The sequence below is a fragment of the Puntigrus tetrazona genome, unplaced genomic scaffold (assembly GCF_018831695.1).
Source record: "Puntigrus tetrazona isolate hp1 unplaced genomic scaffold, ASM1883169v1 S000000009, whole genome shotgun sequence".
Taxonomy (NCBI): domain Eukaryota; kingdom Metazoa; phylum Chordata; class Actinopteri; order Cypriniformes; family Cyprinidae; genus Puntigrus; species Puntigrus tetrazona.
In genome coordinates, this window is record NW_025047689.1 from 435462 (window position 1) to 462107 (window position 26646).

Below are 26646 nucleotides of genomic sequence, written 5' to 3' on the forward strand. Positions count from 1 at the left end.
TACCTGCCTGCCTGCCTGCCTTTATATCTTTATTTTGTCATTCTTGAGATTAAATCCATTTAAGTTTATTTTGAGCCTCGTCTCCTCAGTCTCTCGAAAAGCGCAACAGTGACACACTCACTTTATTTTATATAAACGCTCAATATTAAATAATCTGTACAAAGTGAGGTGCGTCAAATGCTGACATCAGTTGTGTTTTGGGGTGTAGGGGACAAATTCAACATGGGGGTTTGTAGCTGTAATGTGGAGACTGACAACAGAGTTAGGGATCCAAATGCAAAAACTTTATTTACAGTACGTTTTTAGATTTTCAAATCTTTAGTCAGATTTCAGCACTACATCCACACAATTAAAGTGCATTAAGTACAAAATGAGTTGTTACAGTTTAGCAGACTTTTAATACTTTAAGTATAGTCTAGACAAGGCCCAAGGGGTCTTACAAACCCTACTTTACTGCAACATGAGTAGCAACATCAGTCAGCAGAAAGGTAGGCCATACCGACACACGCAGATATCAGACGTTTTATTTAAACCCCTAAATCAGACAGAAAGATAGCCAGGCTGTTTGTGGAGTTGTTTAATCCTCTTCTGCTGAGATCTAATGTCTTTTATCTTCAGCTAATTTAATTTATGGCTGTGGCTGCAGTCAGTTGTAGTTCACCTTTTCTCTCGGCTTGTCTAACTACCTCACTGCAGTCAAACAAAGCTTATGTGAATTTGTGAAAAGTATATGTCATGCGCATGAACATTACATTTTAGCAGTTTGATTGCCAACCACTGACCTGGCTCCCAGAGTCACTTTCTTCTGGCAGGTTATGTGTCGCTAGCTGGGGACTCTACAGAGACACTGGGTCATCCCAGTCCTTCGTGCTTGTACCACTGGAACGTCTTTCTACTGTGAACGAGTGTACTGTAGTTAGTGGAAGCTAGAGACTAAGGCTGAAAGTTTACACGTATGTATATTTTTCTTATAAAAATTACTTTTGGGAATTTACAATTTACTCAGGAGGCCTTTATTCTCCTGTTGCATATGTACCATTTCCAGTATTTACTATTTTCGGTTTTCTCAAAGATATGACTGTATGAGCAAACATGACATGAAAAAAGCAAACGTGTAACTTTACCTTCCTGTCTAATGCAGATAGATGTTTTCTAGTTTGATTTAATGGGTAAAGGGATAGGACATCTAAAGTAAAGCATTGCCACATTTATAACAATAAACTTCACCATCTATTTATTTTATGTAATGAGTGTGTGTTCTCTGATCAGTGTTGTGTGTGATTGTGTTGTAGAGCAGCTGCAGTATCTCTCAGCTGTATCAGTGCAGTCTCTGTGACTCTGACTCACAGCTTTTTGTATGACTCTTTATCACTGTGTGAACACCCAGCTATTACTGATATAGTTTATAGCCATACAGTAATAATCTCCTGTATCTTCAGTCTGGACTCCACTGATGGTCAGAGAGAAAATCAGTTCCACGGTCAGCTCCATTTCCACTGAATCTTGATGGAGTTCCTGAATGGAGTGTTTTAATGCTGTACACTAAAAGTTTAGGAGCTTCTCAGGTTTCTGTAGGTACCAGGAGAGACATGACCCACACCAACCGTCTGACTGGCGTCCAATAGAGCTGCTGGTTTTTACAGGTCAGAGTCACTGTTTGTCCGTTCTGAACATGTTTCTCTGTTGGAGTCTGAATCACAGTCACCTGTCCTGAGTCTGAAGAACAATTAAACGACATGATATTTAAAAAAGTTTGAAATAACTTTTAGAGAGAGCTAACTGAATGAAAGGTCTTACCTTGAAAATACATCCTAAGATCAAGAAGAATATGATCAATGTCATTGTAGTTGCTTTTTTGTGATGATAAACAGTATCAGTCATGAAGTGTTAAACTCACAGCGCTATAAACTCTCTCAGAGCACTGAAGCATGTCTGATGATGTAAAGTGACTCTCACTATTTAAATCATTCACCTGAAGACTGTAGTTCACTCTACGAGACAGATAACTGAATGTGGCACAACCTGTAACTGAATTCAACTCAAAGAATTATGAAGAACATGAAGAAAATCATCACTGATAGGGACTAAAATGTTACAAGTTAGTTTTAATACAAAAGTAAATTAAGTCAGATTTAAATTGATAAGTTTCATTAATAAATCCACTGGTGGACAAACAATAAATGATCATAAAAACAACCAGTATAGACAAAAATGGCTATATTCTTTAACACATGTAGTGTTTTTTGATAACTTTCATTAAGATTTAGATTACTGTTTAGATTACATAGTTTTAAGCACTCCTGAAAATTCAGCAATATTAATATTATGCTTTGCTGCTATTTGCCAAACGTTCATGTTCATAAGAGTTTATTCACATGCTAGTGACGCCCCTCTAGAATAAAACAGTCAATATCGCTCTAAAATACTTTAATAATCTACAATACAATAATAATAATCTACAAAACAGTAATGTTCTTTTATTTAACTGGAGTTTAATCCTTTGAAAAGAATAAATAAATAATAAATATATATTTTTTTGTTGTTGTTCATTTGTTTGAGAACCACACATGTATGTCCAACTTATATTTAATAAACTATGGTGATTCTTTTAGGAAGATATGGTTACTTTACAGAGCAGATAATAGACATATTTACATAGATTTATTTACAGTCTTGTTGTTCAATGCTTTGGCAGTACTCTAATGTGATTTTCTGAGTTAAATGTTCATGTGTTTATTAAGGCTTTGATGGATTTAGTGTGCATTGAGAGCAAGTACACTGTTAAACTAATTAATATGTATCAAATATTTCAATTTGAAATGTCATTTAAATGTATAAATTAAAAATAAAACCTTTATATTACACTATTGTAAAAACTCTTATTACATTATTATTATGTCTGTTTTGATGAATATTTTGTCTTCTCTTTTACATTGAAATATTTAGGGTTCACTCACTGAACCATGAAAACACCTGCAAATGGAGGAAATTATGAAACTATTTTGAGTAGTCAAATGATGAACCCCAACCACTGAAACAGATGACTGTTGGTTCTGTGTGTGTTGACTCAGTGTAGTCTGACTGTATCTTGAAGCTCCTGTGAAACATCTGCTGATGGAGCTGATCTATTCTGAGAGGAACAGAATGAGTCAGGACTAAAGAGAGATGATGTTTGTTCACTGAGACTCTCAGCAGTCAGACTGAGCTTCCCAATGATTGATCAACCATTTACTGTTTTGTATGGGACTATATATAAGTGTGTGTGTGTGTGTGTGTGTGTGTGTGTGTTTGTTTGATCCTCTCATCAGCAGCTGCATTATCTATCAACTGTATCAGATACGACTCTTTATCACTGTGTGAACACATGTTTGCTGTTGATGTAGTGATAACTCTGACAGTAATAATCTCCTGTATCTTCAGTCTGGACGTCTTTCATGGTCAGAGAGAAATCACTTCCAGTATCTCTTGTTCCTGTCACTGAATCTAGATGGAGTTCCTGACTGGAGGGTGTTCGTTTGATATATGAGGAGTTTAGGAGGTTCTTCAGGTTTCTGCTGATACTAATATAAGTGACCAACAAAGTAATTTGGCAAGTATTTCTTTTATTTTTACACTGTGAATGGGGCAATAAATCCATCCCTACCCTAGCCCTATCCAACACATTCTGATTATTTCCTCTTTATGACTTTAATGAGATTTAAAAGGGAGAGAAAAAATAGTCAAAAGTCATGTTTGAACCCGAGTCACTCGCATCAAATACATTACAGCACACGTATCTGCCCCGGAGCTGATGTTTCTGTTAATAGACACTACATTTATTAGCACACATTTATTAATTTGTGTATTTGCAAAATGCTGGACTTGATTTTAGAACCTTTTCTTTTATGATTTCATGCAGGTTTCTTTACAATGTTACATCCCTATCATTGTGATCTTCTGCTTTATACTGTTCAGTGCTTTGATGCAACCTGTGATGTTAAAAGCGCTATATAAATGAAAACGATTGATTGATTGATTGATAACCTCGTAACGCTTGTGAAAGAGCAACAGTTGACACGAATGTGAGAGAAACAGTAAAGACATGACTGAGAAAGCTTGTGTACGTTCAACAGAGTACTTTCAGATCTGGACAGATCTCATGGAAAGGTCGACTTCTTGAGACTGACTCTGAGAACAAGCACTACTTTTTCTTTATATGAAGTGCTGCTGGTCTTATGTCACTGCAGGAGTGTGTACGGTGGGTTCTTAAAGCAGTTTCATATTCTTGACAGGGTATTAAATGGGTGTTTCTGTTTCATAGCTTTGATTTGCTTTACCTTGTTTCAACTACAAGCTATTTGTGTATTATTACAGCAATATATATATATTGTGTTGGAAGGAGCCAACGACAGACACAGTGGGTGTGGCGTCAGGCCTTTATTTAAAAGAAATATACAAAATAAAGTGTCCAGGGGAAAAGTGTCCACAATAAATGGGGAACTGGTGTCCTCGTCGTGCTGCAGGGGAAGAGCAGGTCGGGTAGTGTTCCAGGGGAAGGGTCCAGGTAAGGGGTGGAGTACGGCGGCCGTCACACTCCTCTCTCTGGTCCGGGCGCAAGGGGTGGTCGGGCTGGTGTAGTCTGTATGTGACCAGGCTGATCCTTTCCACCACGGTGTAGGGTCCCTGCCAGTTCACTAAGAACGCAGCCGTGAGGAACGAGGACCATGACCTTGTCACCGGGCTGGAATTCCCGTGGTTGGGCTGCCCAGTTGTAGTGCGCTGTTGGGCCTGCTGACCCTTGCACAGGTGGTCCCGGACTAACGGCATGACACTGCCTATCCGTTCCCTCATCTCCTTGACATGCTCTCTACGACGGTGCGATGGGCTGCCGGCTGCCAGTTCACCCTAACCCCTAGCTTCTGGGGTTTCCTTGCGCGGCTCGTGGTGGACGATGCAGCCAGCCAGCCACGCACGTGCAGAGGGTGCCGGATCTTCCGTTGAAATCGGCTCATTGTGAGCAGAGGGAACCGCTGGCCTGTTGACTGGTCGTGGTGTGCCCTCCGGCGCCCGTCGCTCCTGGACCACCCCCTGGGGAAAAGGAGGCGCCGCTCTCAGACTCCTGATGTTGGGCGCGTCCGCCCAGCTCCACCGCCTCAACGAGCTCCATGGTGGTAGCTGGGTTCCTCATCCTGACAGCTTGTCTGTGTAAGCGGGGAAGGGCTCTCAGGAATGACCTGCTCCGCCACCTGACCCACCATTGGGGTCACATCGAGGAGCCAGTGTTGGGTGAGGCGCGCGAGTTTGCCCGCTAGCGCTCAGGCGGGGAGGTGTGGGTTGTACTCCCAGCTGTGAAAAATGGGTGAAAGGCTGAGCCAGGAGAGAATCTCTTGGGGTACTTCTAGTTAGCTCTCTGCCGCCTCGCTAAAAGGGAGAAATCGCACGCTGTGCCTCACCGGTTAACAGGGGCCAGTATCCGTGCTCCCTCCTCAGGGTGCCAACCTTCTGCTTTGGCAGTTGTCTCGAACATTTGCAGGAATGCCTCGGGATCGCTCATGTGTGGACATTTTTGGTAGCATTTTTGGCTTGGGCTCGGGGTCAGGCAGCGGTATGCGGCGGCGGCGGACCGTAGGGCAGCAAGCTCCTGCTCCGTTTCGCCCTGTCGAAAGTTGCCAGATGCTCAACGATTTGTTGCTGATGGACGCTGATCTCGTGAGCCGTTGTAGCAGTTCTTCCATGGCGGGGAGGAGCGCTATGCCAAGCGATAAACTAAAGGGAGATAGAAAAAAAGAAGGGGGTGAAGATGAGATCACTTGCCGGTGTTTCTTCACGCTCTTGCCCACATTCTCCACCAGTGTGATGGGGTGAAGAAGCACACAGCGAGGAGGGCTCAAATCAAAACCTCGGAGGGTGGAGTTATTTAACAAAGAAAGATTTTGTAACACTTTGCATGTCTTTATAGTCACTTTTGTTCAGTTTAATGCATCCATGCTAAAGAAAAGTAGATTCATTTATTTAATAACTTCACATGTGTTGAGGTTTTTACACTTGTTCTCAGTTCTCATTTACTAAACCAGTTCAGACACGCTTCTTTGAAAATGACTATATATATATCTCTCAGTACCTGACATCAGTGATTCTGGTCTGAATCAGGTCTTTCTTGGACACAGCAGCAAAGAGGACGGCTGTGAAGGACAGACTGAAAGCTGCCGGTCATAACCTCATAACACTGGTCCTGTAACGGAGCAACAATTGACATGAATGTGAGTGGAGCCTAACGACAAGCTGAGTGTGTCATCATTACATTTCAGTGTGATATTGTCTCAAGGTCAGTTTTATTGAAGTTTTTATCTGTACTTCCCCTCTGACAGCTGCAGATTCTTTCTCTCTCTCTTTCTGTCCTTCTTTTATTCCTTTCTTTACTCTTTTTTTTTTTTTCAGGAAGCTGACAGAATTAAATTGACCGTACATAAAAGCGAGAGATATATTGCCATATCATTTTCTCCATAAACTTTTGCACAGTGACTTCCTCACAACACTGACACATGCATCAAAACCAGAATTGTGATGAAGTCCAAAACAATTGCCTGATATTAACACAAAATATCAGAATTCAGAGGAATTTAGTAATTTCTTGAGCTCTGAAATGGGATTCTTGCTGTAAAGGGTTTTAACAAGTGAGTTTAATGAGAGTTTAACAAGTCAGGGATAAGGTTACTTTCTGACTTTCTTTGTGAGGCCAGCATCGTCACATTTATTGACTGAAGTGTTTCAAAAGAAACTTCAAAACTTCAGGAGTTACGCAGTTTATTGCTAAATGAGCAAATAATGTCAGATCATTTCAAATCTTTTTCTATTTGTATTTTATACATACTCAGAAATAAAAGTACAAAAGCTGTCACTGGGCGGTACCTTTTTAAAAATACACTTTTGTACCCATTAGGCTCAAAAATGGACCCTTTAGGTACAAATATATCCCTTTTAAAAATCTACCGCCCCAGTGACAACTTTTGTACCTTTTATTTTTAAGAGTGTATTTGCACTAAAAGGTATAATATACAGTATTATCATAATTCACTGTGTTCATGTTTTATCCTAATCCTTAGAAATAGCAGAATGTATCACTTAAAGTGTAACATAACAAACAAATACACACATTAACCCTCTGTCCACTAAAAGACACACTGCAATCATCTGCAAATGTACACGCTTTATTCAAATATATTTACACTAAATGTATAATTGAAATTACATTTCTTTATATGATTCAATGAATTTATAAAACCACAAGCTGGTTTCAGACAGCACAGACTCCTTTTGCCAACCAACTAAAAATCTATTACATCTAAACATTAATAAATATGAATTATATGTACAATTTAGTGTCTAGTGCCTCAGTCTGTTCCTCTTATTTACACAATGTCCCATTTATCCCTTTTCTCTACTCTCTATCTGATTTCTAGCTCTGGTTTCTGCTGGTGCTGTGTGTTCAGCTCCTCCAGGATCCACACAGAGCCCCTCACGGACTGAAGATGACCAGGAAGCAGTTCTCTGCACTTCCTGTGTCACTTCTGCTCCCCTATACAAACAGTTGAAAGCATTGATCTGGACTGATCCCAACGACACAATCCAGCCGTGACTGCTGTGATTCAGAAAGTGTGTGTCACTGGTCTTACACCTGTTCAGTTTAACCAGGGGTGGCTCTCAATGTCCTCTAAACTGGGCCGGTCTGATGCCGATGCACGGAGACACCAGCGAATCAGCTGACGGCACTCTGTTACACACAACACAGCCTTCAGCAACACAAAAGCACACGCTTCACCTGGATCTGGACGTGATGTCCGTCTCTTGCCTGTAGACAGCTCTCTAGGGAAGGTCAGCCTGCTTTTGGAGGTGACCCTGCGTGCTCCTCTGAAGGGGAAACAGCCGCACAGGATGCTGTAGAGCGTCACCCCGACCGACCAAACCGTAGCCGGTCCTGCGTGATAACGGTGCTGCCGAAACCACTCAGGAGGGGCGTATTCAAGAGTGCCTGAGAGACACAACAAGACCACAAACGTCCGATCAAAATCTTCCCTTTGGTGTTCACAAACACATGACTGCAGTGAGATCAAAGCAACCTGCAAATTGTTGGTAGGCCGAGTCTTGCAGCAGATCTCCACAGCCGAAGTCCAGCAGCTTGATGTCGTGGGACTCAGTGGAGATCAGAAGGTTCTCAGGTTTGACGTCCCGGTGCAGGACTCCACCGGCTCTCGCAGTGTTTCAGCGCCGTGATCAGCTGCAGCAGGACCTTTTTGGCCAGAGTCTCTCCAGACATCCGTTCTCCTCGCAGAAACTCTGGAGATCTTGGCAAGGAACGGGACGCTCCAGGATCATGGTGTAGCGTCTGCGATGGTCGAACCACTCCAGCAGCTGCAGGACGTTTGGGCAGGCAGGAGCCGAATTGACCAGGGTCATCAACGCCACCTCCAGCGGCAGCAGACCCTGACCTTCCTGCAGAGACCAAAGATCCGTCATCCAGAGCTGAATGCAGATTCACAACAGATTCACCTTCAACTCACCACGTTCAGCGTCTCAGGCGCCCTGCTTTTGCAAACGTACTTGATGGCAACCTGTGAACAGATAAACCACAGGAAATCACGCATTCACTGATATGGCCATTTCTAAAAGCTGTTTGAATGAAGCAGGAAGGAAACGCCTTACTGGCAGTCTGTCGGACCTGCGATCCCAGCATGCACCGAGCGAATCCACCTCGGCCCAGCAATGGGCCCTTGCATACGCTTCTGAAACGCACAAGAAATGTATAAACGGAACATTTTCTATTAATAACCGAGTCATGACATCTTTGATAATCCTGACCTCTGCGGGAGCGTTTGGCTGGTCTTGTGTTGGAGGTGGACGGCCCTTCATCCTCCCGGCCGCCGCTCTGCCGCTTCCTCTTCCTGTGAGGCTGATCTGTGGACACAGAAACAGCCAGGTCAGAAAGGCAGAGGTGCGATGTATCCTGGTAGCTCTTGGCTCAGGGGCTGCTCTGGGTCACGATCACCAGAGCCTCGTCTCCCATCCTCCTGAGCAGCCGTCTGAGAGATACCAGCGCTCCTGGATCTGGAGCGGCCCGAGGCTGAAATATTACACACTTACAATACTTCATACTGTTTTATTAACAGTCAATAATCAAAACATATCAAAACATTAATCAAAACACACAGTTTATCTGTCACGTGGAACAAGATACACATCACTTAACTTAAATATAACGGGTTGCACAAGCTGTCAAACAATGCACATACCAATAATAAATATCCTAAAATAATCAATTAAAAACATACCTCGTCTTTCCTCCGAGTGAGCCATTGACCTCCTCCAAACTCCTCAAAATAAGAAAATAGGGAGAAAGAAAGAAAAGTAATAGAAAAAAATGAAATACAATAACAATACAAGACACAAGTGCAGTAATAAGTTTAGTTATAGAACAAATAACAGTTTAAAACTCTTCAAGAAAATCCGCTGATCTCCGTCTGAAATAAAAGTTTTCTTCTCGGAATCCTCCGATGAGCTTCAGAAAGCAACAAGATCTGATCAGAAAATACTCAAATGTCTCCTCGTCTCACAACCAACAGATAGCGATGGGTTCGAGTGTTTATATATTCAGTCAGAACTCATAACACGTGTCGCTATAGCAACTAAGACGCGAATCACGACGGCGCGCTCACGTCAGTTCCGCATCGCGCGCATGCATGCCAGCACTAGTTGAATATTTATGCAATTATTCATTTCTATTTTAAATTTAATTATGATTTTAATTATGGTTTTTAATCTAAACACTTTAATTATTTAACAACTTAGCTCTGTTTCTAAAATAGTTTTAAGTCAGTTTTGTTTATACATGAATGTGCGTTTTTAAACGAACGAGTCAATGATTCAGTTAGACACTCATTAAGAACAGACTCCTGAATGAATCAGTCTTTTGAACGAATCATTTGAACGTATGATTCGGTGATAAAAACAGTTACTTGCCACCAACTACTGGCAGTTTTAGTTTCATTTGTAACGACAATTTCAGATTTAAAATCATTTAATATTTTTGTTTAAAATCAGTTCACATTTCTGTATTAAATGTTTTGTGTGAAACCATCTTAAAATAGACTACTGTAAAAAATGCTGTTCTCACTTAGATTTGTTGTCATGTTTTCAGCCAAAATATCAAACAATTCTTAAATTAAGAAGGATTTTCTCGACATTAAGTTTACTGACAGAGTTTTCGATAGAACAAAATAACTATAAAATTTTGACTAATTTAATCTTTCCTTAAACAAGACAATAATTTTGATTTGTCTAGAAAATCTAGATATTTTGTCCAGAAACAAGACAAAAAATGTAAGTAAAGAAAACCATAATGAAAGAAATTGCTTGAAAACGGCATATTGACATTTGTATATCATATTAAAATCAGCTAACTAAATGTATTACATATAAACTCACTCTATTTGTTGTGCTGACTTTTATTAAAAATATATCAGAACAATTTCTGACATTCCTAAAGCATCTGAAACCCTGAAACCTAAAAATGACTGGTGATTTAAAAAAAAAAAAATCACATTGATTTTACCTTTTGATGTCTATTCATGCCATTTAATTTTTTTGGAAAGATAGTCCTAGTGTCCTCTACAGAGGACATAAAATAAAATATGATTAAAATATTTTTTTCAAAAATGTTATTTTTTCTTATGACTTAATGTAATGACACGAAAAATACTTAATTCAAAAAACATTTTTTCTATGAGTCAGGAGGAAAAAGATTATAAAAGTTATAAAAGACAATAATAATAATCTGAATAATAATAATAATAATAATTTCTTCCACGGATTATTTTGGTCTCATGGTCGAGTCATGCTCAATACGTACCTGTTTGAAGAAGAGCGGACCAAATCAGATTTTGAGATGTGGCAGCACAAATAGGTTTGTTGTTGATTATTTTATAAGCCTACTTTTTTATATTGTGCATAAATTTAAGGCAGGTCGTATTTTTGCTGAAGTGTGTTTAGTTTGAGTCGTGGCAGGACAGACAGGTATATGCTGTTGACCTCATTCTCAGTGTACTCTGTTGTCTTTGTACTGTGTATAAAAAAACACATTGAAATTTATTCAGGTTAACTGCGATTAATCATTATTGTTCTCACTCATCGTTAATTTCCTTTTTTATTTCTCATTAATGCATATGCTCTACAAACATTGAATAATGTGAATTTACATGGAAGTGAACAGATTATTTGTAACTTTTTCTTTGCACTCACGAGAAAGGAATTGATAGAGACTGAGCCTGCTGTGAGGGACACAGCTGAAAGGAGAGTCTTCACAGAGAGTCAAGTGACTTTTATTTTGTGTGCGTCTGTAATTTCGTTATTTAACATTTTCATAAACCACCCACATAAACTACTTTAGAGGTCTGCTTAAGAGTGACTGCTTAATGTCAGTTATAATTTTTTCTTCGTTCAGATTTTGGCAGAGTTCAGTCAAATATCAGGCAAAAACCTGCAAACCGAATTCTTTCAGGAACCGGACAGATTCACAGACCGTTTCATTGATATTTTCACGTCCAAAAGAGGAGCAATTGGCTGTAAACTGAAGAACATTCTACAGCAGATTGATGTGAGCTCCTCATACACACCCAATTCTTTTTTTTCAGCTGTTGGTTTTTGTTGTTTTGTCCTGTGTGGTTTGTGCAAGCAGCACTATTAAATGCTTTTCACAATGTTGTTTAATTCTGCAGAAATCTGACATCAATGGCCGAACAGCTGAATCCACCGAGTTTTACAAGACATGTTTTGTAAGTTGTTTTGTCAGTCATATCCTTTAAAAAAATGGCTTGAATGAATGAATGCCTTGATTTAAAAACTAATGCATTTTTTTTTTTTTTTTTTTTTTTTTTACAAATATATACTATTAAAATGTGTCTGATTTTGTCTTTTTGCTACACACAATTATAGGACTGTAATGACGAAAAGAGAGATGTTTGGCGTTTCGGTTGGCATACTCACGGTGATCCCTGAGGACTCACTCAATGCATCTAAACGCCACATGCGGTCATTTTGGAAGGGATGATTGCGTTGGATGACGTGGGAAATCTTCCTCAAACCATGTGCCTGCTTTTCGGCCTTATTTATGCTCTGAATTTAGAGTATCCTCCCATACTGAAGAACACTTTTGACTTCATTCAGAGAGTGATTTTGTCACTTGGACACAAGGCTCTCAAACCAAAAATACAATTAACTAATTAAGGACTGACCTTTACTTCATTACCAAATTGGTAAATTAGAATAGAGATGAGTCTTTAAAAGAACTTGCACTCTTAAGAGAGCTAGTAAACTTGTTTAGGACAGTTTGTTTTCCAACACTGTTTCCTGTTGGAGTACTTGCCGTGTGCACAATGTAAAGTCGGGTTTTAGAGTAAAACTTGGTGTTAAACGGAAATTAAGGAAGTTTTAAGAGAACTTTGTTAAAATGGTCTATGTTTGTGTACTGTTTACTGAAAATTGGCAGTGTGCTTTTTTTTTATTCAAGGTGAAGATTTTTATTAAAGAGAACTAACTAAATAAAAGATTTTGAAGAATTGTTTATTTTTTGAAAAAGTGAGGAAAAATGATCACATTGGATTATTTCAGATTCCACTATGTACAATTTTCAGTGTTTTTGATTTTGAAGGCATGGCTTAATATTCTTATTGAACAAATAAATGCCATTGTGATGTTCCAATATCTGTTGTCTGTCTTTGTCTAAGTACAACTTACTTGAGAAATTTAAGGCAATCAGTTTCCAAACATTGCTCTAGTAATGTGACCAAGCAGGCCTGTAAAGGGAACTCTTTTATTTGAGTTACATGTACTAAGATTGAATGTATATCGGATTTTAACCAAACTTGTCATATTGAGTTGTAAGTACTTAACTTTATTAGTAACCTGTACAAATAAACAAGTAAAATACACAAATCTGTAGCAAGTTTAATGAACTCACAAATGATGAACTACTTGAGGCAATCAGTTTCGATAGGTTTTTCAAGTAAATTCAACTTATTACTATTTACAGTGTTCATCAACTATTTTGTCGTGCAGCATTCGATACTATCGATCACCACATTCTCTTGGATAGACTAGAAAACTAAGTTGGCATTAGAGGAAGCGCCTTAGCATGGTTTAAATCATATCTATCTGACCGCTATGAGGAGATATCATATCGCTCACAAGTGAAATATGGAGTTCCTCAAGGCTCAGTGCTAGGACCGTTACTTTTCAACCTGTACATGTTACCTCTGGGAGATATTATCAGGAGACATGGTGTTAGCTTTCACTGCTATGCTGATGATACTCAGCTCTATATTTCAGCGCAGCCTGGTGATACACACCAAACTGAGAATCTAACAGAATGCATAGTCAATATAAAAAACTGGATGATGAGTAACTTCTTAATGCTAAATTCTGAAAAAACGGAGGTGCTAATAATTGGACCTAAAACCCCACATATAATAATCCAGAACACAGTCTAAGACTTGATGGCTGCTCTGTTAATTCTTCATCATCAGTTAGGAACCTAGGTGTGCTGTTTGACAGCAATCTTTCCTTTGAAAACCATGTTTCTAGCATCTGTAAAACTGCGTTTTTCCATCTTAAAAATATATCTAAATTACGACCTATGCTTTCAACCTCTAATGCAGAAATATTAATTCATGCGTTTATGACCTCGGGGTTTGATTATGTAATGCTTTATTGAGTGGTTGTTCTGCACGCTTGATAAACAAACTTCAGCTAGTCCAAAACGCTGCAGCTAGAGTCCTTACTAGAACTAGGAAGTATGATCATATTAGCCCGGTTCTGTCAACACTGCACTGGCTCCTATCAAACATTGGATAGATTTTAAAATCTTATTATTACCTATAAAGCCCTGAATGGTTTAGCTCCTCAATACTTGAGCGAGCTCTTATCACATTATAGTCCTGCCCGTCCGCTGCGTTCTCAAAACTCTGGCCATTTGATAATACCTAAAATATCAAAATCGACTGCGGCCGGCAGATCCTTTCCTATCTAGCACCTAAACTCTGGAACAATCTCCCTAACGCTGCTGTTCGAAGCAGACACACTCTGCCAGTTTAAATCTAGATTAAAAATCTAGATCTTTTTAACTTAGCCTACACATAACACACCAACACACTTATATTATTTAAATCAGTTAAAGGATTTTTAGGCTGCATTAATTAGATTCACTGGATCCGGGAACATTACTCCTAAAACACGATGTACTTGTGACATCGTAAAAAGAATGGCATGTATGCTAATATTAGTCTTGTTTCTTTCTTAATCTGTTTCACAGTTTTTATCCAGACTAGATGGTGGATCAGCACCCAGAGATTATGTTCATCAGAGACCAGAAAACCTAGATGCGCCCGTGGACAGATCACCAGACCCTGATGCACACACACACACACACACACACACACACACACACACACACACACACACACACACACTCTCACTCTCTCTCGAAGTCATTTACACTATCTGACACAGCTGTGTTTAAAATTGAACTGGCTCCAATTGGTTTCTCCCATGTTTTTTTCTTCATTCTGTATGGATGGGGTTTTGGTCCCTTGCCGCTGTCGCCTCTGGCTTGCTTTGTTGGGGACACTTAACTCTAGCAACTATTGTCGAATTGATTACAGAGACCGTCTCTTCATTTAATAACAAATTGTTCACTCTCGTTATTTTACTTCTCCCATGTGTTCAGAGTGACCTACTTTCTATTAATTGTCTAATTGTCTTCAGCTGTGTCTTGTTAATTTAGTCAGTTACTGTGTGTATTTAAGTTCCAGTTTTCTTCTGTTTAATCGTCACTTCTCGTCCTTAAAGCGGTTTCCTCTAAACGTACTGCAGCACTTTACGTCTAATAAACACTTTCATGTTCGATTCATGTCTACCAGAAATCTCAAAGATCATTTAGGTTCTTCTTATCAAAGGTGTCTGTGGTCCTGGTTACACCTCGTGTTAAGATGTGTTTTGGTCAATCACAGTTTTTTTTAAAGTTGAATGCTTTCGACCACATGAGCGTCTACTCTATGAGCGCGATCCAGTCTACTTCTGGGAATAGTTGAAAGTGGACAAACTTAACCCATTCACAGCTGTATTTAGCTTTTTCCACTTCAGACCAATGAAAAGGCACCTTAATAACAGGTTACTGCAATCCAGAAATGCATTTTGATTCTTTGTGTGATATTTTTAAATTCAACTTTTGACTGCAATGCGGTGGACAATGGATAATTTTTTTAAGATGTTAATTAAAATGTTATTTTCTTCTGCCACTAAAGCCACAAGAGCATTTTTTACAATCAGTAGTGATAGACATAAAATGTCAATGAAGTTAGAAAAGGAAACAGGATTCAGAGATCTGTTGAAGTCTGTTAATAAAGTAGACTGTGAGCTCATTCAAACTGTTCAGAAGTCTATAGCAGAGCTGGGTGATTTTCCATCAGTCCGTAGTAGAATATGAATCTGAATATGAAATATGAATCTGTGACCACGAGATCCTGAACGACTCCTAATAAATAAATAACTGAAGAGTAAGAGAATAAAATTTGGATATCCTAGTTAGAAAGTGAAATAAATGATTGATAAATGTCTCAGTATAAATGGTCACTCTCTTAAATCCACAGGTGTCTAAGAAAAGCAAGAACTTGGAAAAACCTTTACACTTGGAAATCTAACGTTTTTTCTTCAACAAGCACCTCACAACTTTTCTTCAGTCAATGTCAAATCTAGTGAGTGTTATATAATTATATTACATTGCATTAATAAGTATATTTCCTCCTTAGAACATCATATAAATAAATCTGTGAAGTGTTTGATTCAGTGAGTTTGTGTTGTTTGTGATCCTCTCGTCATCAGCTGCAGTATCTCTCAGCTGTATCAGTGCAGTCACTGTGACTCTGACTCACAGCTTTTTGTACGACTCTTTATCACTGTGTGAACACCCAGCTACCACTGATATAGTGTCTACTCTGACAGTAATAATCTCCTGTATCTTCAGTCTGGACTCCTCTGATGGTCAGAGAGAAATCACTTCCATAGTTTGATCCACTTCCACTGAATCTAGATGGAGTTCCTGAATAAAGGCTTCTTATGCCATAAATTATGAGTTTAGGAGCTTCTCCAGGTTTCTGCTGATACCAAGACACACAGTGATAACAGTTAGAAGTCAGACTCTGACTGGTTTTACAGCTGATCGTAACAGTTTCTCCTTGTTTGATGGATTTTATTTCTGGATTCTGAGTCACTGTCACTTGTCCCCAGATCTCTGAAAAAGACATTCAGTGGTTATTGGACTGTTTCATAAGATGTGTGTAATGATATTTAGTGCAGTATTTAGTCAAATATTTACCCTGAATACAGAGAGTCAGAGTCCAGATGAGGATGAGGATGTTGTTCATTGTAGTAGTTGAGTCTTGTGTGATGATGAAGATTGTGTTGTGTTCTGCTCTCAGTCATGAAGTGTTAAACTCACAGCACTATAAACACTCTCAGAGCACTGAAGCATGTCTGATGATGGAAAGAAGTGGGCGGGGTTTAGCTTGAGCTGCTATTTAATCTCATACGCTGTTAAATAACTAATGAATTTACATTTTTATAAAAAAAAAAAGTTATTCAGTAACTTTTTGTTAAGGGGTGTAAATTATTTTTGTTGTTATTTCAGTTATTCTTATTACAGTGGTTTATACTAAAACAATGCAGCATCATATAGAAGTGACTGTATAAACAGCCTCTTCACTGTCATCGCCCTCTGATAATTATTATTGAAGTAAAGATATAATATTTAGCTGGTCATGTGATCTCAACATTTGACTCATAATTACTGGTTCAGCTTCTCCAGTCACTGTGTGTCATAAATCACTTTTATATTCTCCAACAAAGATAATGACGTGTATATCAGTGTTACGAGACGCTGTAATGTTTAACATCTCTGTTTCATTTACAAACATACGGTATGGAGAACGTCTGAAAGAGAGTTTGTTTCCAACTGATTCATTTTGCTTTTAAAAAGGTCATATATAAAGATTATCATGCCTCTGATCACAAGTACAGATGAACAATGTGTATATGAAAAATATGCATCACATTTCGGAAAAATTTCTCTGCAGCTGCAGGATTTTCTGTGAATCAGAACAGAAACATATTACGAGAAACTACACAACATACTTTTTTAAAGAAATATATAATTACTATTTCTGACTTAAGATGACCTAAGATTTGACCTTTTGACCTCTTTTTGTTATGGATGCATAATAAAAGAGGTCAAAAAATCATCTCAGAGGTCAGGGATAGTAAATAAATATATTTATTTATAAGTATTATATAAACACATCACGAGAGAATGAATGAAAAATATAGGACCGAATCTATTGTAAATTAATAAAAATAATAAACTCTTAATCCAATTATGAAAGTTTTACATAATGTTCAAGGAATAAATAACATTTTGAGAGGAATTTGTGTGAAAGAGTTTATTTTACTTTTCTTTCTTTTCTTTACAGTTTTTGTTTTAAAGCATTTACTAAAACTAAATTGAGTGTTTCTCTCTCAGTGTGTTGAAGTGTTTGTGTCTCTGCTGGAGTTTGTGTTCACTCGAGTGAAGAGAGGTTTTTGTACGAGTCTTTCATTAGATCGTATCACTGTGGAGGACGTTCGGTGGAGGAACTAAACTGGTGCTCGGTAAGTCTTTTTAATTCTCCAAACATACAATTTATGAATAAAATATTTATTACTGGTTTATTTTCTTCATTAGTTTTAACTCTGTGTTCATACGTAACTAAACTTCTTTTGTAGATATACAAAAATAAACAGATTTGATCTCAGAATATATATAGCAGCTACTTTCTGTAGTTCAGTCAGTGATTCTGAATCTCGTTTGATATCGTTGTTTTATAATTCAGTCTTTTTAAAAACAGGAACCATTTCTCAAAAAAATATATAAATTCTGTTTATTCTGTATTTTCTAATTATAAAAACATTATTTTTAGTTACAAAATCTTTGTTTAAATTTTAGTTAGTGTCTTCTGTGTTTAATTTCATTCATGAGATTGAATTGAAGAATTGAAATATAAAGTGAGTCTGTAACTTGTATATTGTGTGTATATCAGCTCATTTCTAATGTTTTCTAATATATTCAGCAACATAATATTAACTTCATCTGAACTGTGTCACAACATTTCATCTTAAATTAGTCACATTTTTAGCTGCATATAAAAAAAATAAAACATGAGAGGACTATTTAGCGCTGGTTCTTATAATTCAGTGCTTTTAAATACAGGAACGATTTGTAAAAACCAGAAAAGAAAGAAGGAAAAAAAAACCTAATTTATAAATTCAGTTGATTCAGTTGTTTTCTAATTACGAACAAAAGTGATATCATTTTAGTCACAAAATCTCTGTTTAAATTTCATTTATAAAGAATTTAAAAATATTCAACAGAAAAAAAAACACTAAGTGTCTTGTGTGTTTAGTTTCATTTATTACGTCTAATTGAATTAAAATGTATAGTGATTCTGTAACTTGTATATTGTGTGTATATCAGCTTATTTCTAATGTTTTCTATTATAATCAGCAACATAACTTAACTTCATCTGAACTGTGGTCACAAAATTTTAGCTTAAAATAGTTATATTTTATTAAGTGTAAAATAAATTTTAAAAACATGAGCGGAATATTTATCCTAAAACACTAAACTACTGGAATCGAAGCGGTCAGTGCCCTGCTTTAGTTTAGTTTTCTTTCTGAAGTTTGATATAAATGTAGGCAGTGATCGTGTAGTTTGTGTTTATCACATGAACTGTGATGAGATGGTGATCGTGACTGCGCTCCTCACGTCTGCTGCTGAAAGTCCTGTAGAAATGCTGTGAACGCTGCAGAAGAGTGTGTTTTGTGAATGTGTTGTGTTTGTCTCCTGCAGCTGGTCCCACAGAGAAGCCCTCGGTGTCTCTGCTGCCGCCCTCTTCTCTGCAGATCTCTGGAGACTCAGCCGCACTGCTCTGCCTGCTCAGCTCTTACTCTCCACAGGGGGCGCAGGTGAGCTGGACGCTGGACGACTCAGAGGTCACCGAGGGGTCGTGACCAGCGCAGAGAGCGAGCGGGGCGGCCTCTACAGCCGCAGTAGCGTCCTGACCCTCAGCAAAGCACGCTGGGAAAAGGGAGAGCAGTACGCGTCTGCAGAGTAACACATGATGGAGCTTCTCGTGACGTCTCGTTCCACAAGAGTCGCTGTTAGTCGCTCGCAGTGCTGATGTTTCTCTCCTGAAGATGAGCCGTATCTGAGTGTCCTGTGTCAGGCAGGATTCACGTGAGTCTAGTGCTGCAGCTGTAGTCATTTACTGTAACTCAAGACTGAAAGAGAGCTCTAGTGTCAAAGCACTGGCTGATCTTTCAATCTGCTGTGTTTGCTGCAACATTCAATAAAGCTTCTCAACAAGCTCCGTTTGTGTCCGACCACATCATTCCACAACTAACAGATCAAGACGCATGTAGTGTTTTTCACAAGCTCCATCAGTAGCAGTAAATGGAGTCAAATAAAGCTCTTGGGGTTTGAACATGGTCTCTGGAGACAGAGCTGCTCTATTCTGAGACCGTCACAATCACTCCACCTGACCATGAAAATGAGATTTTCAGACCGTTTGATTGGTCCATAATCTGGAGCGGAAACAGATGGGTTTAACCTTCTCTAGTCAAGCAGAACAGCAGATAAACTATTACTAATTCAGACAGAAACAGGAACGTTATTATTGGCTTGAGTCTGAATCATTTTTTAAAAATCCACCGATAATAAGTGGGACTAACTGAAATAAGCCTGGATTATTTGGTAAACCGCTCATGTGTGGACTTCAATAAATCTTCAATAAATAAGTCTCGTATTTCAATAAATCTCAGAGTGTTAAATTAATAATTAATACTTCTCAGTGTTTATGAGAAAATCACTGGAATGGTGTTAAAAGTAACACTGAATCATTGTTGGAGTTAATTTGATAATTAAGTGTTTAATTGAGTGTTAATAAGCAGAATCGAGGAAAGAGAAACAACAAGAACAGAAATAAAGAGAAGAGACCAAAAGAAACACAACAAATAAAACTGAACTACAGACACAGCTTTAGATGAAATCAGCTGAAATCTCTCAAGATCTCATCAGACAATGATTAAACATTGATATTCTTCTTCTTCTTATTATTATTATTATTATTATTTTTTAAAAAGCAGAAACTGTAAGACAATTTAGCAGCATAATATATTAATGCTATAATGCATGCTGAGAAACATGAATGAGATTTATGTTGGCTCCCATCATGCAATGTGATATAAAGCTTTTTTGTTGATTTAAAGGGTCAGAGATGTAATTTTTTGTAATAATCCTTGTGTTGTTTCTGATCCTCTCGTCATCAGCTGCAGTATCTCTCAGCTGTATCAGTGCAGTCTCTGTGACTCTGACTCACAGCTTTTTGTACGACTCTTTATCACTGTGTGAACACCCAGCTACCACTGATATAGTGTACACTCTGACAGTAATAATCTCCTGTATCTTCAGTCTGGACTCCTCTGATGGTCAGAGAGAAATCACTTCCAGATCCACTTCCACTGAATCTAGATGGAGTTCCTGACTGGAGGTTGTTTATGTAATAAATGAGGAGTTTAGGAGCTTCTCCAGGTTTCTGCTGATACCAGGCTAAGTAGCTGCTGTATATTCCTACATCTATGTTACACTCTATTGTAGCTGTTTGACCGAGCTGGACAGTTTTAACTTTAGGTTGAGTCAGAGTGACTCCTCTGGATTCTGAAGAAGAGAAAAAGTCAGTTTGTTTGTAAATCACCTTCACAGAAGAATATTTGTATACTAAATTGGTAAAAACAAGAACAACAGTAACTTTTTTTTTTAATATAAAATCATAGTATTTCACCTAGGATAAAAGCTGCAACGGTCCAGATGAGGATGAGGATGTTGTTCATTGTAGTAGTTGAGTCTTGTGTGATGATGAAGATTGTGTTGTGTTCTGCTCTCAGTCATGAAGTGTTAAACTCACAGCACTATAAACACTCTCAGAGCATTGAGACGTGACTATAATGCAAAGTGACTCTCAACACACATATATATTGTTACGGGGTGAAGAATCACCTGTGGCCAGGTTCTCCTTGTTTGTTTCCAGGGTGACGCTGGTGATCTCTCAGGATGCTCTTCACTATATATATATATATATATATATATATATATATATATGCAGGATTTATGTTTGTATACATTAGTCTTTCGATCTGTGCAGTAGTAACTGCAACTGTTTCAACAATCATTTTGTTAATGCATTGAAGCAGGCAAAGATTTACACTGCGTTTAAATTATTAATTTAGCATACATAATTTTGCATGTAGACGGTAATGCTAGTAAATATATTAGTCTGAAATAGATTAAAAGCATTATATACATCATAGTTTATCCAGAGAAATAACTGACTACATGAAGCTTTCATTTCAAGATGATGCATGGCATGTTGCCATTTACTAATGGGCATTAGTGTGTGTTCTCTGATCGGTGTTGTGTGTGATTGTGTTGTAGAGCAGCTGCATTATCTCTCAGCTGTATCAGGTTTTTGTACGACTCTTTATCACTGTGTGAACACAGGTTTATTGTTGATCCAGTGGTAACTCTGACAGTAATAATCTCCTGTATCTTCAGTCTGGACTCCACTGATGGTCAGAGAGAAATCACTTCCATAATCAGCTCCATTTCCACTGAATCTTGATGGAGTTCCAGAGTAAAGGGTTTTAATGCTGTACACTAAAAGTTTAGGAGCTTCTCCAGGTTTCTGTAGGTACCACGAGACGCAAGACTTGCAGTCACCATCTGACCGGCGTCCAATAGAGCTGCTGGTTTTACAGGTCAGAGTCACTGTTTGTCCGTTCTGAACATGTTTCTCTGTTGGAGTCTGAATCGAAGTCACCTGTCCTGCAGAGTCTGAAGAACAATTAAACGACATTAAACTTTCAGAACTGAATAGAGAATAGAAATGTTTGAATTACAACTTTAAAGATCAAACTATATTGTCTTACAATGAAAACAAATTGTCAAGATCAAGAAGATGATGAATGTCATTTTAGTTGTTGTGTCTGTTAAAGTGTCAGTCATGACGTGTTAAACTCTCAGCACTATAAACTCTCTCAGAGCACTGAAGCATGTCGATGAAAATTTGAATAATTTACCTAAAAAGCTGTAACTCAAACCACTGATCAGTGGACAATGCGCTCATCATTAAACATGGACTGACCTTATATGAATGTATAAACATTATCAAAAACCATAATTGGTTATAAAACACAGCATTCCAGATTTGTTCAAGTCAAGTGACTATTATTTAAGTCACACAAAAAAAAGAGTGATGAGCTATTAAATAGTGACTGAAGTGGCTTGTGGCCAGGTATGGTGATTCATACTTGGAATTTGTGTTCTCTAACCATTATGCCATTTCAAATGCTTAGCTGAGACTGTTGGGAAGGGCTTGATTTGATCCAATTGGCGTTTATATCAGTAACTGTAGCAGTGAATGTGGTGAGTGGTAACTAGAAAGCTGAATGGCACTGGAGACTATGAATGCCACCTACAATAGTACAATTGTAAGTGCACTACAATTACAAAAAACGTGCCTAGCCAGCAGAGGGAGCCATCGCCAGAGTACTAGTAGTGCTCCCTCTGCAGTCATTTCCTGTTTGTGGGCTTTATATCAAGAGGCCCACCATGTGCTCAATGTGAAGTATTGCCAGTATCACCGCCTTACCAAGTGTTTGCTTACCATTGTTCTATTGACTGCCAAGTGTATGATCTCTGCCTGTTTGCCTGACTACAGATCTCTGATCTGTTTGCCTGTCTGGATTCACTGCCTGGTAAAGACCCATTGCCTGTTTATTGATCACTTGATTACTCTTGGATTATCCCTGAACCTGTGAGCCTGTCGGACTGCCTCTCTGTGTGTGACCCTCTACCTGAATTACGTTTATGTTTGTTTCCCTTCTAATAAACTTCTGCACATGGTTTCTACGCCGACATCCGCCTCCTCATTACACACTGGAAATTTAGTGTACTTACTCTGTATGTTGCAGGTTGTAATATAAAGCATTACCAGACAAAACAATGAATTGTGATAATACTCTTAGGTGTGTTTGTTGAAAACACCAGAAGAGTCGACATTTTCTGGTGGCATTATAGTCTTTTATTACTGTCACACTCTGCAAAATTAATAAAAGCTTGAGTTTATACCTCTGCATGTTTGTTCTCTGATCAGTGTTGTGTGTGGTTGTGTTGTAGAGCAGCTGCAGTATCTCTCAGCTGTATCAGTGCAGTCACTGTGACTCTGACTCACAGCTTTTTGTACGACTCTTTATCACTGTGTGAACACATCTTTACTGTTGATGTAGTGATAACTCTGACAGTAATAATCTCCTGTATCTTCAGCCTGGACTCCACTGATGGTCAGAGAGAAATCACTCCCAGATCCACTTCCACTGAATCTAGATGGAGTTCCTGACTGGAGTCTGTTTGTGTAATAAATGAGGAGTTTAGGAGCTTCTCCAGGTTTCTGTAAGTACCAGGACAGACATGGTGATGGGCTGCAGCCTGTTAAAGGAGTGCTGGCGGTGCATCTCATCACTACAGTCTTTTCTAGTTCAGTTGTTTGAACTTCAGGAGTTTGAGTAACTGTGATCTGTCCACTGGAGCCTGAGAGAGAAATGTAATATAATTAATGTATACGCATCAAGGCAATTTTTTAGTATACCGTAGGCCCTTACCATAGCTAACTTTATTAATTATACTGTTTCAAGCTCTCATCATGTACCTTGAGTACAGCACAGCAATGTCCAGATGAGGATGAGGATGTTGTTCATTGTAGTAGTTGAGTCTTGTGTGATGATGAAGATTGTGTTGTGTTCTGCTCTCAGTCATGAAGTGTTAAACTCACAGCACTATAAACTCTCTCAGAGCACTGAAGCATGTCTGATGATGGAAAGAAGTGGGCGGGATTCACAACAGCAGAGCTGCACTATGTACTGTATTATTATGGGTCTAATAATTTCAGATACAGATGAAAGCATTTATTAAAGCCATTATTTTTTTTCTTTAACTCACTGACTGTGGTCTTGAATGCAGCATCACTCACTTTATTTTATATAAAAGCTCAATATTAAATAATCTGTACAAAGTGAGGTGCGTCAAATGCTGACATCATTTGTGTTTTGGGGGTGTAGGGGGGACAAATTCAGCATGGGGGTTTGTAGCTGTAACGTGGAGACTGACAACAGAGTTAGGGATCCAAATGCAAAAAACTTTATTTACAGTACGTTTTTAGATTTTCAAATCTTTAGTCAGATTTCAGCACTACATCTGCACAATTAAAGTGCATTAAGTACAAAATGAGTTGTTCCAGTTTAGCAGACTTTTAATACTTTAAGTATAGTCTAGACAAGGCCCAAGGGGTCTTACAAACCCTACTTTACTGCAACATGAGTAGCAACATCAGTCAGCAGAAAGGTAGGCCATACCGACACACGCAGATAGTCGTGTAACAGACTTGGCCTGTAACATATGTGTAACAGTAGCTGTCTGTTACATCTACATAATTGCAAAGTGTAAGTGCAAGCTGTTCCACAACTTAGGTACATGATCAGTACATTTTGTTTCATGTAAGTACTACTAAGCTTCTACTAAGTACTTACTGTAATTAGTCTGTATTATGGACACCTTAAAATAAAGTTATCTGCTGGAACGTCTTTCTACTGTGAACGAGTGTACTGTAGTTAGTGGAAGCTAGAGACTAAGGCTGAAAGTTTTACGTATGTATATTTTTCTTATAAACATTACTTTTTGGGAATTTACAATTTACGCAGGATTTAATGGGTAAAGGGATAGGACATCTAAAGTAAAGCATTGCCATATTTATAACAATAAACTTCACCATCTATTTATTTTGTGTTATGAGTGTGTGTTCTCTGATCAGTGTTGTGTGTGATTGTGTTGTAGAGCAGCTGCAGTATCTCTCAGCTGTATCAGTGCAGTCTCTGTGACTCTGACTCACAGCTTTTTGTACGACTCTTTATCACTGTGTGAACACCCAGCTATTACTGATATAGTTTATAGCCATACAGTAATAATCTCCTGTATCTTCAGTCTGGACTCCACTGATGGTCAGAGAGAAATCAGTTCCACGGTCAGCTCCATTTCCACTGAATCTTGATGGAGTTCCTGAATGGAGTGTTTTAATGCTGTGAACTAATAGTTTAGGAGCTTCTCCAGGTTTCTGTAGGTACCAGGAGAGACATGACCCACACCAACCGTCTGACTGGCGTCCAATAGAGCTGCTGGTTTTACAGGTCAGAGTCACTGTTTGTCCGTTCTGAACATGTTTCTCTGTTGGAGTCTGAATCACAGTCACCTGTCCTGCAGAGTCTGAAGAACAATTAAACGACGTGATATTTAAAAAGTTTGAAATAACTTTTAAGAGAGCTAACTGAATGAAATGTCTTACCTTGAAAATACATCCCTAAGATCAAGAAGAATATGATCAATGTCATTGTAGTTGCTGTTTTTGTTGCTGTGTCAGTCATGAAGTGTTAAACTCACAGCGCTATAAACTTTCTCAGAGCACTGAAGCATGTCTGATAATGTAAAGTGACTCTCACTATTTAAATCATTCACCTGAAGACTGTAGTTCACTCTCGAAGACAGATAACTGAATGTGGCACAACCTGTAACTGAATTCAACTGAAAGAATTATGAAGAACATCCCTATCACTGATAGGGAATAAAATGTTACAAGTTAGTTTTAATTCAAAGTAAATTAAGTCAGATTTAAATTGATAAGTTTCATTAATAAATCCACTGGTGGACAAACACTTAATAAATGATCATAAAAACAACCAGTATAGACAAAAATGGCTATATTCTTTAACACATGTAGTGTTTTTTGATAACTTTCATTAAGATTTAGATTACTGTTTAGATTACATAGTTTTAAGCACTCCTGAAAATTCAGCAATATTAATATTATGCTTTGCTGCTATTTGCCAAACGTTCATGTTCATAAGAGTTTATTCACATGCTAGTGACGCCCCCTCTAGAATAAAACAGTCAATATCGCTCTAAAATACTTTAATGATCTACAATACAATACTAATAATCTACAAAACAGTAATGTTCTTTTTATTTAACTGGGGTTTAATCCTTTGAAAAGAATAAATAAATAATAAATATATATTTTTGTTGTTGTTCATTTGTTTGAGAACCACACATGTATGTCCAACTTATATTTAATAAACTATGGTGATTCTTTAGGAAGATATGGTTACTTTACAGGGCAGATAATAGACATATTTACATAGATTTATTTACAGTCTTGTTGTTCAATGCTTTGGCAGTACTCTAATGTGATTTTCTGAGTTAAATGTTCATGTGTTTATTAAGGCTTTGATGGATTTAGTGTGCATTGAGAGCAAGTACACTGTTAAACTAATTAATATGTATCAAATATTTCAATTTGAAATGTCATTTAAATGTATAAATTAAAAAATAAAACCTTTATATTACACTATTGTAAAAAAACTCTTTTACAT

General features: G+C 38.0%; 1 long non-coding RNA gene, 2 pseudogenes and 3 gene segments (V, D, J or C); 2 read left to right on the forward strand and 4 right to left on the reverse strand.

Moving 5' to 3' along the window:
• The window catches only part of LOC122332336, an 82573-nt pseudogene extending 63091 nt beyond the window's left edge, over window positions 1-19482 (forward strand).
• Window positions 1-26646, reverse strand: part of LOC122332337 — a 110492-nt pseudogene that overhangs the window by 60332 nt on the left and 23514 nt on the right.
• Window positions 11281-11767, forward strand: LOC122332360. The gene is made up of 3 exons (XR_006248475.1): window positions 11281-11360; window positions 11474-11626; window positions 11748-11767. It is a non-coding gene; the product is annotated as an uncharacterized LOC122332360 (long non-coding RNA).
• On the reverse strand, window positions 15963-16534 carry LOC122332348. The segment is given in 2 exon segments: window positions 15963-16315; window positions 16400-16534. Coding segments are annotated over 2 exon segments (387 nt in total).
• LOC122332351 lies at window positions 20499-21094 on the reverse strand. The segment is given in 2 exon segments: window positions 20499-20830; window positions 20955-21094. Coding segments are annotated over 2 exon segments (366 nt in total).
• LOC122332345 lies at window positions 24355-25657 on the reverse strand. The segment is given in 2 exon segments: window positions 24355-25483; window positions 25563-25657. Coding segments are annotated over 2 exon segments (429 nt in total).